This window comes from Hemicordylus capensis, chromosome 4 (genome assembly GCF_027244095.1).
Source record: "Hemicordylus capensis ecotype Gifberg chromosome 4, rHemCap1.1.pri, whole genome shotgun sequence".
Taxonomy (NCBI): Eukaryota; Metazoa; Chordata; class Lepidosauria; order Squamata; family Cordylidae; genus Hemicordylus; species Hemicordylus capensis.
In genome coordinates, this window is record NC_069660.1 from 236,101,866 (window position 1) to 236,118,102 (window position 16,237).

The 16,237-nt window shown below is 41.3% G+C and overlaps 1 protein-coding gene across 3 annotated transcripts in view; it reads right to left on the minus strand.

The window, feature by feature from the left end:
* The window catches only part of LDLRAD4 (low density lipoprotein receptor class A domain containing 4), a 452,021-nt gene that overhangs the window by 264,989 nt on the left and 170,795 nt on the right, over window positions 1–16,237 (minus strand). For all 3 annotated transcript variants that reach the window (XM_053243488.1, XM_053243491.1, XM_053243490.1), the window contains exon 2: window positions 15,379–15,861. In XM_053243488.1, coding sequence (XP_053099463.1) covers window positions 15,379–15,418 — 40 coding nt within the window. In that variant the 5' untranslated portion in view covers window positions 15,419–15,861. The remainder of the gene's footprint in view (window positions 1–15,378; window positions 15,862–16,237) is intronic.

The window sequence follows — 16,237 nt, forward strand, 5'->3', positions numbered from 1 at the left end:
GAGTAACATGAGTGAGAACACAAATGTCAAAGCAGTCAAAAAGCTGGCCATCTTCCTGAAATAAAACAACAACCCAAAAACATAATCATCCAAAATTAGACAACGCAGTGTTAGGAAATAAAGTCAGAACAGGAAGAGAATGAAAGGCTCAGTGGACAGCAGCTCACACTTCCCTGGAGTTTCTCTGTTCTTTCCTGTACACCATCTGTTCACATAAATCCAAACACTGCCAATTATCGTTGCCATCTTTATTTTATTCGAGCAAACTTATACCTGTTGTAATAATATTAGTGTGGATTCAGACACTGTTCCTCTCCAGAATGATGTGCTATTTTTACAGTCACTTCCAGCCCAATCCTGTGTATGTTTACTCACAAATCCCATTGAGTTCAATGGGACTTTTTCTCACATAAGGTACATAGGATGTGAGTGGGAAGTCAGACTTTTTGACCCAGTGGCCTCATGTTACAATTCCCAGAAGTGGGGTTGAGACTGTGATCGACAGAAACTTTGAACATGCACACAGGCTGTTGCTTCTCATATCCCAGGACTGAAAACAGCCACTGAAAACAGGTTTTGGAGGGAAACCAATGGGTGAGCTTTCCTTGCATGAGAAAACCCTATTTTGTGAATGTGTCTACTATGCTTCTGGCTACCCACTCCTACTCCAAACATCTACTCCAAACATGTGGCTTCAAAAACAACAACTTAAGGAGGAGCTTAACACAGCTACTGGAGGGTAGAGTTTTTATTATCTTCTCTGTAACTTTGCCTTGTTTGCCTTTTTTATCCCTATTTTTATAACAATTTACCTAAGCCAGGATTTTTAACCTCTTATTAATATTGGAGTATTTTGTGACTTAAATGTGGATTTAAATCAAGAGTGCTTTATCTAGTTTTGGAATTTTTCTGAGAACACAAGATGGGCAAAAAAACACGCCCGCATTCAAGCTCAGTTGCTGATTCAGAACAACAAAGCTTTTCTAAACAGTCCAGAATTGACTCTTTTGCTACTGGAAAAGTAAGTCAATCATCTTCTATTCCTCTCCAAAATAGATCTATGCCTCTCCAGATATCGGCCTCTAAGCAAATGACTGGAGCATCAGACTTTTCACAAAATGGTCAGTGCCCTTCACTGTTCTCTGATAAAGATTTGGCTGATTTATTTATGCAGCACTGTGCTTTAATTGCTGGTACTTTCGACCATTTAACAGAGACATTGAATAGTTTGGAAAATAAACTTGACACCATTAAGTTGCTGCTTGAAGACAGGTGCCCGGGGTCTCCGTTAGCATCTTGCAACCCCTGTGATGCAAAGGGCTCTCAAGCTGTGTATTTTCAGTCTGCCGACTCCTTATTTTTCCCACCGATTACTGAACCAGTTGGGCTAAAACTGCAACCTTGTAATATTTATCTTCAAATTGTAAACTCACCACTCCGCCGTGGCCATTGGAGTTATAAATCAGTAATTTTGTACTCACTGTGACAATTAACTGGACAGGACATCCAGGGCAAAGATATTGTTGCCCAGTATGAATAATTGTCAAAGGCTTATGCTTGTTTGTAAATCACCCTGGCTCCCAAAATTACTTCTCCAATCTCAGAGTTTCTTGAATCAGTTTGGAATAAACCCCAAAGGTGTGTTGCCACTTCCAGCATTTTGTCCCTGGTCATGAAGAAGTTAAAAACACAGCCGGCCAAGCCTGTTCCTGCAAATTCCTTCTCTCAGTCTAAAAGAGAAACAACAGAAGCTAGAGCAGCAGATCGGGCAAAATGCCAAGGTCATTTTCTTCACAATAATTCAGCATGTGTGCTAAAATCTCCACCGCAGCCAGCGTCCTTGGGACATTTCTGCTCCTATTCATCAAGAGTCATTAGAAACCTTGAATGTGCAGCAGTCTCTGTTTGTGGATGATCTTATGTCTCTAAATGAGGGTTAAGCAGATCTCCTTTCTATAACGGTTCCACAGAGAAATTATGGAAGCTCTGAGGATGCTGTTGGAGAGAATGACCAGCTGAGTTCTCAACTTAAGCACAGACTCTTGAAAGACCCTAGCTTTGTAAATCAAGCTTCTTTGGCATTACAAGAAGCTGGTCAATTTCCTCTTGATAATATTGCTGGTCTGTCTCTTGATCCCCATTTAAATTTGCTTACTACTCTCTTGGTTTCTGACCCTTCACCTCCTTCCTGTACATCAGATGGAAAGACTCCTTATTTGAGAGCAAGTCATCTTTTTGATGGGTTGCCTTCTTCACTTCTTGACACTCAACACACCCTGACTCAATAAGAAGTCTTAGAGAAGGAGAAGGATTCCACTCCTTTGACTCAACTAATTGATGATCATACTGACAACCTAGTCAGCTTGTCTCAAGCTTGACTGTCAACATCGAAGGAAACAGTTCGTTGTGTTCTTGGAATTTGGCTGGCTGGAGAACAAAATCCCGTAATCTGATTTCCTCCAATTCATAAGTGACTTTGATGTGATCTTTATTCAAGAGACTTGGTCACAAACGGAGTTATATTTACCTGGTTTAAAATCTATGTCTTTGGGAGTGATATCCAGCATGGCGAAGGGGAGGCTCCATGGAGGCATAGTAATTTTCATTTCCACTGCCCTGCAATTTACATCTATGCCTCTGGGTAGATTGGATCAACTTGCCTTGGCGGTTAGGGCAGATTTTGGTAACATATCTCTAATTTTATTGAATGTTTGTATCCCCCCTATTTCTACACATGCTGAAATAAGATCAGCCTGGAAGAAAATAGAGTCGTTTATTAATGAGCTCCAAATAATCAAGAATAATTCATATTTAATTGTAACAGGAGATTTTAATGCTAGGATAGCAGCAGGTAACGATTTGATCTTTTTCAAATGTCATCAGTATTCCCTGCCTTATGATATTCCCGCCCCACTACTTGTTAGGAAATCTAAGGATGCTGTGGGGAATATCACATCATCCTAGTATAACATTCTTCCCGTGGCTCTTGCTGGTCTCCCCCTTATGTTTATTGTAAGCCTTTGGGGGACATGGGAATTTTTTCTTTGTACATACCTTTGGCTGTGTAAACTGTTTTGAGCATTTCTTTTTGTGTTTCTAAAGTGTACATAAATATTTTAATAGAAATAATAATCATTATATTTGTATCAATTATATTTTGGGTGGTGTAATTATGATTTGACTTGATTTCATCTTGTCTGCTCCTTTTTCATCTTGGGTTGTTGTTTTTAGCCTACTTTCCAGTAGGCTTATGAGATCACCCAGCTTTCTCTGTGTGTGTGTGTGTGTGTGTGTGTGTGTGTGTGTGTGTCCGTCCGTGTGTCCCTCCCCTATCAACTTGGCAACCCTGGACCAATATGAACCAAATTGGGTACAGTTTTAGGGACACCTACAGTTTTAGGGACACCTCAATGGGATAGTTTGTGATGATGTCATCCACCCTGATTCAAGATGGCAGACGGGTACACTTTTGAGGCGCAAGTGGACTAACTTGTGAACCACCTAACCAATTTGAACCAAATTCGCTCCAGCTGTAGGGGCACATGGGGAAACCTCAATGGCATAGTTTGTAATGATATCATCCACCCCAAATCCAAGATGGCAGATGCGTGAATTTTTGAGCCGCAAGTGAGCTAGCTTGTGGACTGTCTAACCGATTTGAACCAAATTAGGTACAATTGTAGTGAGTGAAACACAGGAACACCTCAATGGCATAGTTTGTGATGATGTCATCCACCCTGATGCAATGTGGCAGACGCATAAACTTTTGAGGCGCAAGTGGGCTAACTTATGAACCGCTTAACCGATTTTAACCAAATTTGCTCTAGCTGTAGTGGCACATGGGGAAACCTCAATGCCATAGTTTGTGATGATGTCAACCAAGATGGCAGACATGTTAATTTTTGAGGTGCAAGTGCACTAACTTGAGCACTGTCTAACCGATATGGACCATATTTTGTACAGTTGTAGTGAGTGACACACAGGGACACCTCAATGGTGTAGTTTGTAATGATGTCATCCACCCAATCCAAGATGGCAGTCACATGAACATCTGAAGTGCAAGAGATCTAGCTTGTGATCTCAATTTGAACCAAACTTAGCCTAGTTTTAGAGACAGAGAAAGGAAAGTATGCTGATTAGTTCTTACTAGAACTTGTTTAGTTGTCAATTCTGTTATGGGTTATGACTGGACAAATACATTTTAATTATATTTACTGCCAGATCTGCACTTTCAAATACATTTGGCAAGCATTCATAATATGAAGCTGAATCTAGGGGTGAAATTTAGGAGCATTCTTAATCAAAGAATGCCAAATTTTCCATAATTCAGCTTTGTTTGCTGGCATAAAAGTGGGTGCAATGGGAAAATAGTAGGATAGTGGCAAAGGCAATTCAACAGCCTCATTTGCGGATGAAGACTAGTTCAACCAGCTAGTCCAGGGTGCCCCTTTCCCCGGGTCAAGTGAGTAGCTTTGAAAAGCTGCACCTTTGTCTTTCACTGAGTTGGAGAGGAAGTGCAGCCCATTTCTTCCATCAGCTGGCAGTGCTCCATGTTTGGAGTGCCTCCTGTGCCCACTGGGCAGCTGATGGAGGAAGGAGGCTGGACAGTGAACGTGGCATGGAATTGGCGAGGAGACGTGGCCCACTAGCTCCATTAGGTGATGATCCTCCAAGTTCAGAGTACTTCCTGGGCCCGCTGGGCCACTGATGAAGAAGGGAGGCAGGGAAGGCCACCGGCTGAGGGCAGGCTGGGCAAGATGCAAGGCAGGGCAGGCTGGGCCGTGCATGTGGCTGGAGATGTGGGCCACCGGCTGATGGGAGTTGGAGAGTTAGTTCTATGAGCAGCACAAAAAACAACATTCCGTGGCCAGAAGGGACAGCCCACCCACCACTGCCCAGTACAAACTCTTACTCACCACCACTATGGAGTTCAATATTAAAGATAGCAAATTCTGAAATAGTAATAAATAAAGAGTCAAAGTAATAAACAAACTTTTTCCCCCACACTGTCTTTGAGCAAAGAGCATTTGCTACTAGCACTGCTCAAACAAAATGGCGATTCACTCTCTGTTTACCTTGCCTCTCAACAGCAAAGATCCTCCTCCTCTGGACGCTCTGATTGGCTGCCAGAGCAATCAATCAAAATGATGACATATGATTGGCTAGAAGGTAGTTCCCAGCTCCACCCACCTTTAGAAAACAAAGGCCAGCTTTTGAATTGGCTGCTGCCTCATGAATATTTAAATAAGCCCAATGAAACACATGGTGTTTCAGTATAGTGCTACCAACACCCACTCTGTGAAAACATTGTAGCAGGCAGGCTGCAAGCAGGGAACAGAGCAGCACAGACTAGGAGGCAGAGTCAGTGAAGCAATCAGCTGCTGACTTGGGCAAATTTTTGGGTGGGTGCTGCCCATTCTCCCCGAAGTGAGAAGCCTCCCCTGTCTGCAGGACTCACTGCGATTCCAGAACAATAATTATGAAAGATCTACTCTGTGGTCACCAGGAATTGACACTGACTCAACTTTTTAACCACTATGAACTAAAATTCCACCATTGTAAAGCATCTGACTGGCTATAAACAAAAACAAATACACTGAAGATCTACCAAGAATGCAGTGTTAAGGTTTTTAATCAAACTTGGTTTGGAGCCTTGGTTATTTTGCCCCATTGCATTTCAAACACAAGTGGTTGCAATAATCAGAAGTAATGTTCCATTGTAAAATCACTTAAGCTTCCTAAATTGTGGAAGGCATTTCAGAAAGAAACCCATACATTTTACAGCTCCAATGAGCGAGCGCCAAATGCATCTTGTGAGGGTATTACTTGTCACCATTCATTTTCTGCTCAGTTCAGAAAACTAGGCCTGTCCCAAACTATACTCTCCAGACCACTAATCAATGCAGCTTGTAGAACTGTTGGTTACCCATTAAAGGTAAAGATATAAGTTTATTCGGTCGTTGACCAGCAAACATTTACAATAAACCAGTACGTATTTTACAAATAATATAACAAAATTGTGCCGTCGAGTCGGCATCGACTCCTGGCAACCACAAAGCCCTGTGGTTGTCTTTGATAGAATACAGGAGGGGTTTACCATTGACTCCTCCCGCGCAGAATGAGATTATGCCTTTCAGCATCTTCCTATATCACTGCTGCCCGATATAGGTGTTTCCCATAATCTGGGCAACATTCCAGTGGAGATCTGAACTGGCAACCTCTGGCTTGCTGCACCACTTTAACAGACTGCAGAGCAGAAAGCCTACAGGCTTGTCGAAGATACCAGGAGCAGACAGACTTAGACGATCATAAATTATACAACTGGTTGGAGTGTAGAATCAGCATGGACAACACAGTTTTGTGGCACCAACGCAATGATGAGAGTTCTATACCAGGAGTCGGCAACCTTTTCAAACCAGAGCCAAACTACATAAGAATTAATTCACAAGTGGAAGCAAAGTGCTAGTATAAGAATGCCCATTTGTATGACTGAAAATATGCAATTTATTGATAACTGGCTTAATGTTAATGATAACGTATTATTGATAGCTGGCATGCTCATGATTGTTAGCATGCATCTCTTCATGTAATCCCCATTGGTTAAAAGCTTCCTCTCAGAAATAATGCTGTATAAGCCCACAAAACTTGCAGAGTGCCCACCCTTTATTTACCACACCAGCAGACTGTTTTGGCCAATGTTTATTTCTTTGCTGCAGCTCCTCACAGGCTTTTTTTTTAATGTGGGTGTCACCCTCAGAGTATTTTGCAGCAAATGCTGCATGCTTTGTCATGAATGTTGGAAGTTAAAGGACTTTGCGCTGTCTCTTTGCCTCAGACAGTGGAGGACAGACTAGTAAGTCAGAGGGCTAGAGAGTCAAGACATTGGTCATCACTTCTCCACTGCTCTGATGCTATCCCTTTGAAATGTAGATTGCTACTCTTAGGGATTCAACTTCCTCCTTCCTCTCTCTCTCTTCCTACCTGCCCGTCTACCTTGCAACATGGCAAGCCTCTCTCCCTGCACCATATGTGCAGAGAGGATGCAGAATCCATCTGCATCCAGCTAGATAGAAAGATTAGAGATCCTAACTCCTCACTTTCCTATCTAGAATGGAGTTCCTTAATAAATGCCTTTTATATTGATTTGAAACTATGAATTGGCTCCAAATTACTTTACTCGCAGCACACACGCATGCTTAACTAATCCGCTGTGTTGTGCCTCTGTGCACTCTGCTATAATGAGAAAGGGATTCTCTCACCACAGAGAATTTCCAACAATGAATTGCCATTCTAAATTCTATTTCTCTTTGAGGACAGTCTCCCATTACAAATGAGAAAGTGTGGAGATCCAGACCTACCTTCAAATGCCTAACAAGTCTATCCAGCTCTTTTGAAATTGTTGGTACCCATCTCTCTTTCTCGTCACCATTTTTACTGTTAGGGGGTCACAGAGTTCACCATCACATACGATGATGGAAAGATTTATTAATCAATCAAAAAAGAATATTCTCCAGAGCCCCTGAAAGCTTGCAGTACAGTCGGGGTTAAGGTTAGGCCTCTCCTCCAATCAGTGCTAAACCTGCTGTACTTGACTGCATAGCCTGTGACATGCTAAAAGATGAATGGCTCAGAGGTGGAGCAGTCTATCTGAACTTCCTCATTCACCCTGTGTAGGGATGCAGGATGTGTTGCCATCAGTGAGCTGTAAAACATCAGTGGTGAATACAAATTGGGTGGCTTTAAAAAGTAATTGGTGATTCTAAAGAGTGGTGTTTTTTAGTTGCATGCATTTTAGGAATAACATTAGAGCCATATTTAGTTCCTTAGTTAGCCATATTTGCCTCAAGATCCATAGGCTGCTGACCCCCATTCTAAACTCTTGCAGTAGGCAGAATCTCTTCTTTGAAATGTTTCCTACTGTATTTCCAAGTTCAGCACCTCTGTCAATGCAAGGAATCTAGAAGCCCACCCAAGAACTACATGTCTTCACACCTGAAGCCAAAGACAGACAACCATTTTCCCTTTTCTTTCTAGCATCCCTCCTAAAAAGAGTATGAGAAATATTATGGGCTTGATAGACACTACATTATTGCAGCAGTTTTCCTGGGCAAGGGACATTGTATTTAAGAATTCCTTTTTTTCTTGCAGAAAGTTGAACATGCAAACAGTAACACAGAAAATTCCTAACTTGCCAGTATTCAGTATCATTAGTAAATCTATACACTAAAAATATTTACTTAAGGTCATTCTCCCATCCATAATTGAGAACAAATGTACATCTGAGAGTCAAAATCATAATGTCCAGGGTCTTGTATGAGTGGAAGAAAGCTTTCCCACCCTTTTCCCCATATAAATCTCCCACATCCCTGAAAAGCTGCTCCTAAGGGTTGTAGGGCCACCTAATGATGCAGCAGGGAAATGACTTGACTAGCAAGCCAGAGGTTGCTGGTTCGAATTCCCACTGGTATGTTTCCCAGACTGTGGGAAACACCTATTTCGGGCAGCAACTATATAGGAAGATGCTGAAAGGCATCTCATACTGTGCAGGAGATGGGAATGGTAAACCCCTCCTGTATTCTATCAAAAACAACCACGGGGCTCTGTGGTCGCCAGGAGTCGACACTGACTCAACGGCACACTTTACCTTTAAGGGTTGGAGGACCCATGGAAATGGGATAGGACGGAGGGTGAACTGCTGTAAAGTGAGAAGAAGCAGAGCTGCATCCAATATTCCTGAGGGTCCTCCCAACTTTCAGGAGTGGCTTCTGGGAGGTGAAGGGTCTGCTATGGGGAAGAAGGGGCAGGAAAGTTCTCTTGATTGAGTTACCTTCCATTTGCACAAGGCCTAGTACAGTCATCCCTCACCGACTGCAGTTTTCCTAATCGTGGTTTTGAGTATTTGCGACTGGGAAAATGAGAACTCCCTTGCCAACCGTAACTTGGGCATCTATGACTCTCGTGGGTTTTCATTGGTGAGAGAGGTGGGAAAATTTGTGGTGAGTCAGAAAGAGAGTTGGAGAGGTGTGGAGCAGTGTTTCAGAGCTAACTGGAGGTGTTTTTGAGTTCTTTTGGAGGCTTTGGAGTGGAAGAGGCAGAGGTGAGAGCTGTGGGAATTGGGGGCTGTGGATTTGGGGGGCAGGGGGGAGCTTCTGTGCCCTAACTGCTTGCATACCTGTAACTATGTCCTAACTGCTTCAGTGTCTTTTGAACTGCTTGCTGCATGGGTTGGGGTGGTTCATGGGTTGGGGGGGGCTGCATGGCTTCCGTGTCCTAACTGCTGCTTTTGAACTGTTGAAGGGCTGATGCCTGCTGTGTCTTCACTGCTGACTAGTGACTAAAGTGCATTGGAGAGGTTTTGTGGGGTTTCAGGGATTTCCAAGGGACTCAGTCTGCTAATTCCTGTTGAGGTTTGGTGATTCTAGTGGGGGGGGGGTTAAGGTGTGTGTGTGTGTGTGTGTGTGTGTGTGTGTGTGTGTGATTTTGTGGTCATGGTTCCCTTAACCCCACCCTTTCCCATTGACGATAATGCCTTTGAATTTGCCATCCGCGAGGTTTTTGCAGAATGGAACCCTTGCGGTAGGCAAAGGATGACTGTGCAACTGGGTGCTGGACCAACCAGTTTTGTGCACACCCCGAATACTAAGCAACTATAATATTGTTCATATTATGTGTATTAATTGAATTGCTACTGTGATTGAATAATTGATATGTATTACTGTTCATTATTGTTGTTTTATTTTTATGTGCCACTTTGAGTGAAACCTTGTGGGAAAGCAGCATATACATCTTTTGTGTCAACGATGATAATCAGCTTTTTCCCCGTTCAGCATTATCAAAGAACTACTTCTTCTTTCTTTTAGTACAGATAGATTTCTACAGATTTGACAAACTGATTTTTTTTTTAAACACTAAATGGTTTTATTTATTCTTTGGAAAGTGAAAAGACAAACCAGACAGTAAAAATTTTAGCCTACTGATGATGGACACCATGCTTTATAATGCAAAAAAGCTGTGAAAATATTAACTAGACTAACTAAAAAATATGTAGCATGGTAAATATGTGAGTGACTGTAACTGAGAATAGCAGACGGAGGTCTGTATCTTGGGGAAAGTGAGAGGCAGAAAGAAAGCCCTGTCTAGTGTGACACACTAACCTTGAACATTCACAGACTGGGAATTGTGTTTGTAAGAGCAATTCCTGAGTGTACAGGAAGGTCGCACTAGTCAAGGCAGACAGATTCAGACACAGCTGGCAGCACGAGGTGACAGTTCGAAAGTGCACGGAGGAGTAACTTTCAAAGGGAGCTTTTATTCATGTGGTTTTGTTTGCTTGTTTCATTAATATTGAATTTGGAGGGCCTTGTGGGTAAAAAGGCAAAGTAAAAAATTGAAAGATTAAATGAATTTAAATAATACATAAATACAAAGGTTCTGAACCTACAGTTAGTCTGAAATGGTGTGACATTTATTCCAATAAATAATATATTAATCAGTTTAAGCCTATCATCCATTTTGACACTAGCTTGATAATATTTTCAGCACTTTAGACAGACAGCACTGGAACACATCTGAAAATGTATTAATATTTGCTTACATTGTGAGATGGGTAATTTAATTTCAGGGAATAAAGTGCTACTAGATTCACGTTAAAGATTTTTAAAAATCTATGCATCTACCTAAGAGCACTTTCTGAAATAAAGTCAAATATTAGGATCTATTTGAATCCAGGTCATATTTCTGTGAACTTTTGAAGGCCTTGTCTCAACTGTTTCTAGCCCATTTATTTATGTTAAGATGAATTCCGTATGAACTTGCCAAAATTAGGCTCTTTTAGAACTCAATGATTTCAGTGGGAGAGGTAAGCAAGACCTAGATCATGTCCATTATTAATTTACAGGTTCTGAGTTATTCAATTTTTAAAAATACACATCATTCAGAAAAGCACATCACGCAGCTACTGTTGTAACCCTGAGAGATAGAAAACAAATGAATATATATATACACACATCACTTAGAAAACATATCACTCCGCTAATGCAGCAGCCTTAAGGGATACAAAACAATTGTATAAAGTAAATAAATCTCTGCAGCTAGATATGAGCAAATCACATTATACTATAAAGCATTATTATTCTATGGCTATGTATAGACAACTCACACTTTGGTAAATGTTGATATTTCTCTAAAGAATGTATATCTACTATTAAATAAATTCATTCACAAACAGGCACCTCAATGGTACTGCCCCATTATTAGCTGTTATATTGCCAAGAAAACCTGTATTTGTCATTTCTTGCTATTTTTTTCTTCTCTTCTCCCCACCTGTGAACATACAAGAATGTTGCCCATTCCCCTTAAACAAAATCAATTTTCCAGATGTATAATTCCTCTGAGCATCTTACAGAGACCTGACATAGGATAAAGATAAGAACATGCAACCAATTTCGGAAGATACACACACCCATGCACATTTGGAATGGGCAGAATTTTGCCAAAACAAGGTTGGTGCCTTAAGGTACCAGCAATCCTTACTGCAAAATACTGGGGGAGACAACAGACTTCCACCTACTGTCCTTAACTCTGCCATCCTGTATGTAGTGCATATTATACAGTAGCCACAGGTCCCCCATACTGTCATGGAAACTGAAGCCAGCACTCACCCACAAATTAAGGGATAGCTGGGGAAAGTCAGGTGGATTGGGCTGGGATGAAGTGACCAAGCAACAACACATTCCGTCCCACAGGCTTCCAAACATATTTTTAGGGGCAGTGCCTGCCAAGCGTTGAAGTCTTGATTTAGGGAGGAAATGGCCTACTGTGATCCCAAGTAAAGGTACTGATGCTTGCTGGCATAGGGACATCATCAGAGCAATTCTGATGAAGCTGAGGATTACTTAGTTATAAGAATAGGAATATAGGAAGCTGCCATATACTGAGTCAGACCATAAGTCCCTCTCGCTCAGTACGGTCTACCCAGACTGGCAGCAGCTTTTCCAAGGTTGTAGGCAGCCCTATCTTGGAGATGCCAGGGAAGGAACTAGGAACCTAGATGCTCTTCCTAGAGCGGCTCCATTCCCTAAGAAGAATATCTTACAGTGCTCACACATCAAGTTTCCCTTTCATATGCAATCAGGCAGACCCTTCTTAGCTCCATAGTTAATAACTGGGCTTCTCTAGAGCTATCTCCATAGAGTAACCTGAGCAAAAGATCTATAGGAGCAGTTCCCAGTGAGACCTACAGGCAAAGATATCCAGGTTAGATAAGTGGAAGGTTAAAATAAAGGAAGGGATGGAAGGTCATCTGTCTCTGTGTTCCAGACCATTTACCCTGCTTTTATTTATTATAAATTTTACATATATTACATGCATTAAAATGTATGCTGTGAGTTTCAGAATGTGGATAGAGTTGCCAACTGACCAGAAAATCTAGGTAGCTCCTTTCATCTATCTATGAAAAAAGCTCATGAACAAATGAAGTTTTTAAAGAGCACAGAGACAAATATTATCACCTGCTAATGTCTGCAGACCAAGCTGCTATTACAGGCACAGGAGCAATGGCTGTTTAAGAAGTTGGCAATACCAGACATGCAAGACGTTGGGATGGGGAGAGTCTGCACTAGAGTGACAAAATGTGATGAAGGTAGAGAAGGAAAAGTTAAAAATAATGTAGAACCCTGGGACATACTTTATGGACCTTTTTTAAAAATGTTGGAAAACTTTAACCAAAGCAGATTACACACTTAATACTTATTTGTGTCTTTACGGTCATAAAACAAGTCAAGATCTGTACTGTCAGGAATTTCATAATAATAGAATTCTACCTGAATTTTAAAATGAGTTTCTACTTGGCCTTCGCTTGTTAGAGCAATATATCTATGGTTCCTTCTGAATATTCTCATGATGTCTACTAGAATTTCACCAGAGCAAGCTGTGAAGGAAAGAATGTAACCTTGACTGATACTCGTTTCCTTTTATTGTAGGGTTCCCAAAAGCCCTGAACCAAACAAACAGAGAAGCAAACCACATCCAGCTTCTCTTGCTGATTTAAAAAATCCAGCATCTAAAGAAGTGAAACCTATCTGCCAAGTTCAGCCCACATATGAAGAATTTTTCTCTGAGCCTACAAGTTACATTGTATAACAAACCATGTTTTTCCAAGTGGCCTCTATTGGCGTCCTGAGGATCACCACATGCTATTGCTCATAGTTTCCCAGACTTTTCTGGCCAACCAAAGAAAACAAGGCTGGAAGCTTTGACAGGCAACATTTGGGTGACTTTTCAGTAAAGTATATATTCCACAATCCACTAATTGCGCAGGAGACACAATGATTTGAACAAGATTATTGCAAGCTTCAAGACGAAAAATGCAGGGAAATTGCACAAGTCTTCTAGAGACTTCAGGAGTTGGGGAAGCCCGGTCTCTGGTGACAGTTTGGAGAGCCATATCCTTCTGCCATGTCTCTCTTTTAAAGAAAAATGGCTGGAGGACTAATCATAGTAATCATTCCCGCTCTGTACCTCCCAATCTTCTTGCCAAACCCACAGAGAACCACTTCTAGAAAGGTCTTGGACTCTGGTCTTCCACAAACATCTCATAAGATTTCTCTCTTCATCTCCAATACCAGCATGCAAAATACACTCTGCTGCAGGTGGCAGGACTCCCTCTTGAAAGACTGAAGGATTTTAAGGGCAGATTTAAGGACGGAGCCTTAGGACTGCACCAGTGGTATCTTTCCCTCTGCTGGTTGCTCCTGCACAGCCACTTTTGAAGAAATCAGGCTAGCTGTTCCCAAGTCTGTATAGGAACAATGTGGTGTAGTGATTAGAGTGTTAGACTAGGACTGTGGAGACCCAAGTTCCAATCCCCATTCAATCATGAAACTCACTGGGTGACTCTGGGCCAGTCACTCAGCGGCGTATCCAGGGAAAATAGCGCCTAGGGCAAGCACTGAAATTGTGCCCCCTGTTCAAACATCTGACACCCATCTTTCAGATAACTTTACCATAATATCAGCTCAAAAATACAAGTCAAGCTTGTTAATCTTTTAATATTTCAAAAACTATTAATCAGTCGATGTAGCCAGACCAAAAAATGCTGGAAAACTACCAATTTCCATATGCTGGGGCTCATGAAATACTATGTGGAGGTGTACTTGGAAAACTAAACAGAAGTGCCTGTCTAATTCCCTACTATGCACTGTAGCATCACTATCACATAAGTTTTAAAAATAAATGGAGATTTTGCCTTTCCCAGACACTCTGAAAATAATTAAAGGATATGCAGAGTAAATTGTGTCACTGCTTGGAATATATTCTAGTATTTCAGAGAGACAGTTAAAATGAGAGAAAGAGAGCAAGAAACTCCCAGTGGGCCTTAATACTAAGGATTTCACACTGATTCAAAGATTCACCATTAATAGCCATATTATTAAAACATCACACTTAACTCACTTATCACAAGAAGCAAAGTAAGAGCAAATGAATAAAATCCTAGCTCATAAACTTCAGCTCAGTATTCACAAGCCCTGATTCTCTGTACATAGTGCCAAACTGATTATGTGTACAGTCATTTATATTATATTAAATGAAAAAAATTTTTTTACCTGTAGCCCCTTTGGGGGGGGCTTCCTAAAGGTCATGGGGGGTCTGCAAAGGTTCCCCTCCTCCCGCCAGCCTCTTAATTCACTGCTGCAGCTCGTCCCAGGCTGAGGGCCTCGCATGTGGCCATTTAAAAAAAAAAAAATTTAAAAAATGGCCACCGAAAACAAAATGGCCACCGCTCATGCTCAACTGGCCTCTGCGAGGCCTGGCATGGCCTAGGGCCTCACAGAGGCCATTTGAGCATGCAGGGTGGCCATTTTATTTTTGGTGGCTATTTTTTATTTTTTCATTTTAAAAAGTGGTGCCCCCCTTCAAGTGGCACCCGGGGCACGTGCCCTGCCTGCCTTACCCTTGATACGCCCCTGCAGTCATTTCTCTCTCAGTCTAACCTACCTCACAGGGTTATTGTGAGGATAATCATCACCATGTACAATGCTCTGGACTCCATGGAAGAATTGCAGACTATAAATGCAAATAAACAAATTGAATTAAATTGAATTAAATGTTTTGAAATGAAGGGAATAAAAAGCTAAGCTATCACATTATTGGGCTATAGAAACTGGTTTCTCGTTTTCTCACATGAGTGGCTACTGTATATAAATACAAATACATTTATTTATTTATTTATTTATTTATTTATTTATTTATTTATTTGACATATTTATATACTTCCCAAAACTCACGTCTCTGGGTGGTTTACAACAAGCAAAAAAACAAGGAAACAAACATTTATTTCCAAGGAAATCATCTGCCTCAAAATCATTGCAAAATGCCTACCTGTGAAAGCATTTGTGGCCTGAAAACCAGCTTCCTGCATACTGCTCTCCCAGCAAAGCTTGTGATTCCAGTCTTAACCTGTCCTTTCCAGAGGCAACTTCTAGGCTTGAAGCTTGTCAAGTTACTTCCATCTTCGCTTGTCAATGTCCATTTCTTTTCTCCAGTCCAGGATTTGGTATCATCCAATCCCCACCTGTTCACAGGTTCTTTGAACCCTGGGGATATGTGTCAAGCTCAAATGGCAAATGTAGGTCAGGTACCTCAGCCGTCCTGCCAAAGGATTTTGGCCATGATGTCCATGAAAGAGAAAGCGGCCATTTTCAATTTGCCTTTCAAAATTTAGTTCTAATACTCTGCTCATACAGCATTATGACTCTGTTTTTCGGTTGTTTGTGTGCTTGCTTACTTTCCTCAGGATTCAGCTGGTTGCGGTCCACTTGTTTTCTGTGTTCCTCTTTGGGCTTCCCCTTCACCTCAGGTAAGCTGAGAAATTAAAAAAGGAAAAATGTTTCCTGATTACTTATAACAAGATTCACATAATTCAGGGGATAAACACATATAGACCCTCTAGAAGGGTTTCACTGTACACATTAAAGGAGATCTTTAGAAGGAAAATACTGCAATTTTGCTGAAATGCAAAGTGTGACCGCACAACGCTTTGAAGTGCAAAGAGAGACAGTGCTGAAGATGTCAATATGCATCTCTGAACATGATATGATTTCCATTTCAAAAGCCATATTTAGTAAAGATGAGGGAAGTTGTACAATAACAAAATTGCAGTTAAAAGGGAAAAGTAAAAGCACTCAGTGCCCTCAAGTCTAATCTATAATTATCATTTTATCAGGTCTTATTTCCATTT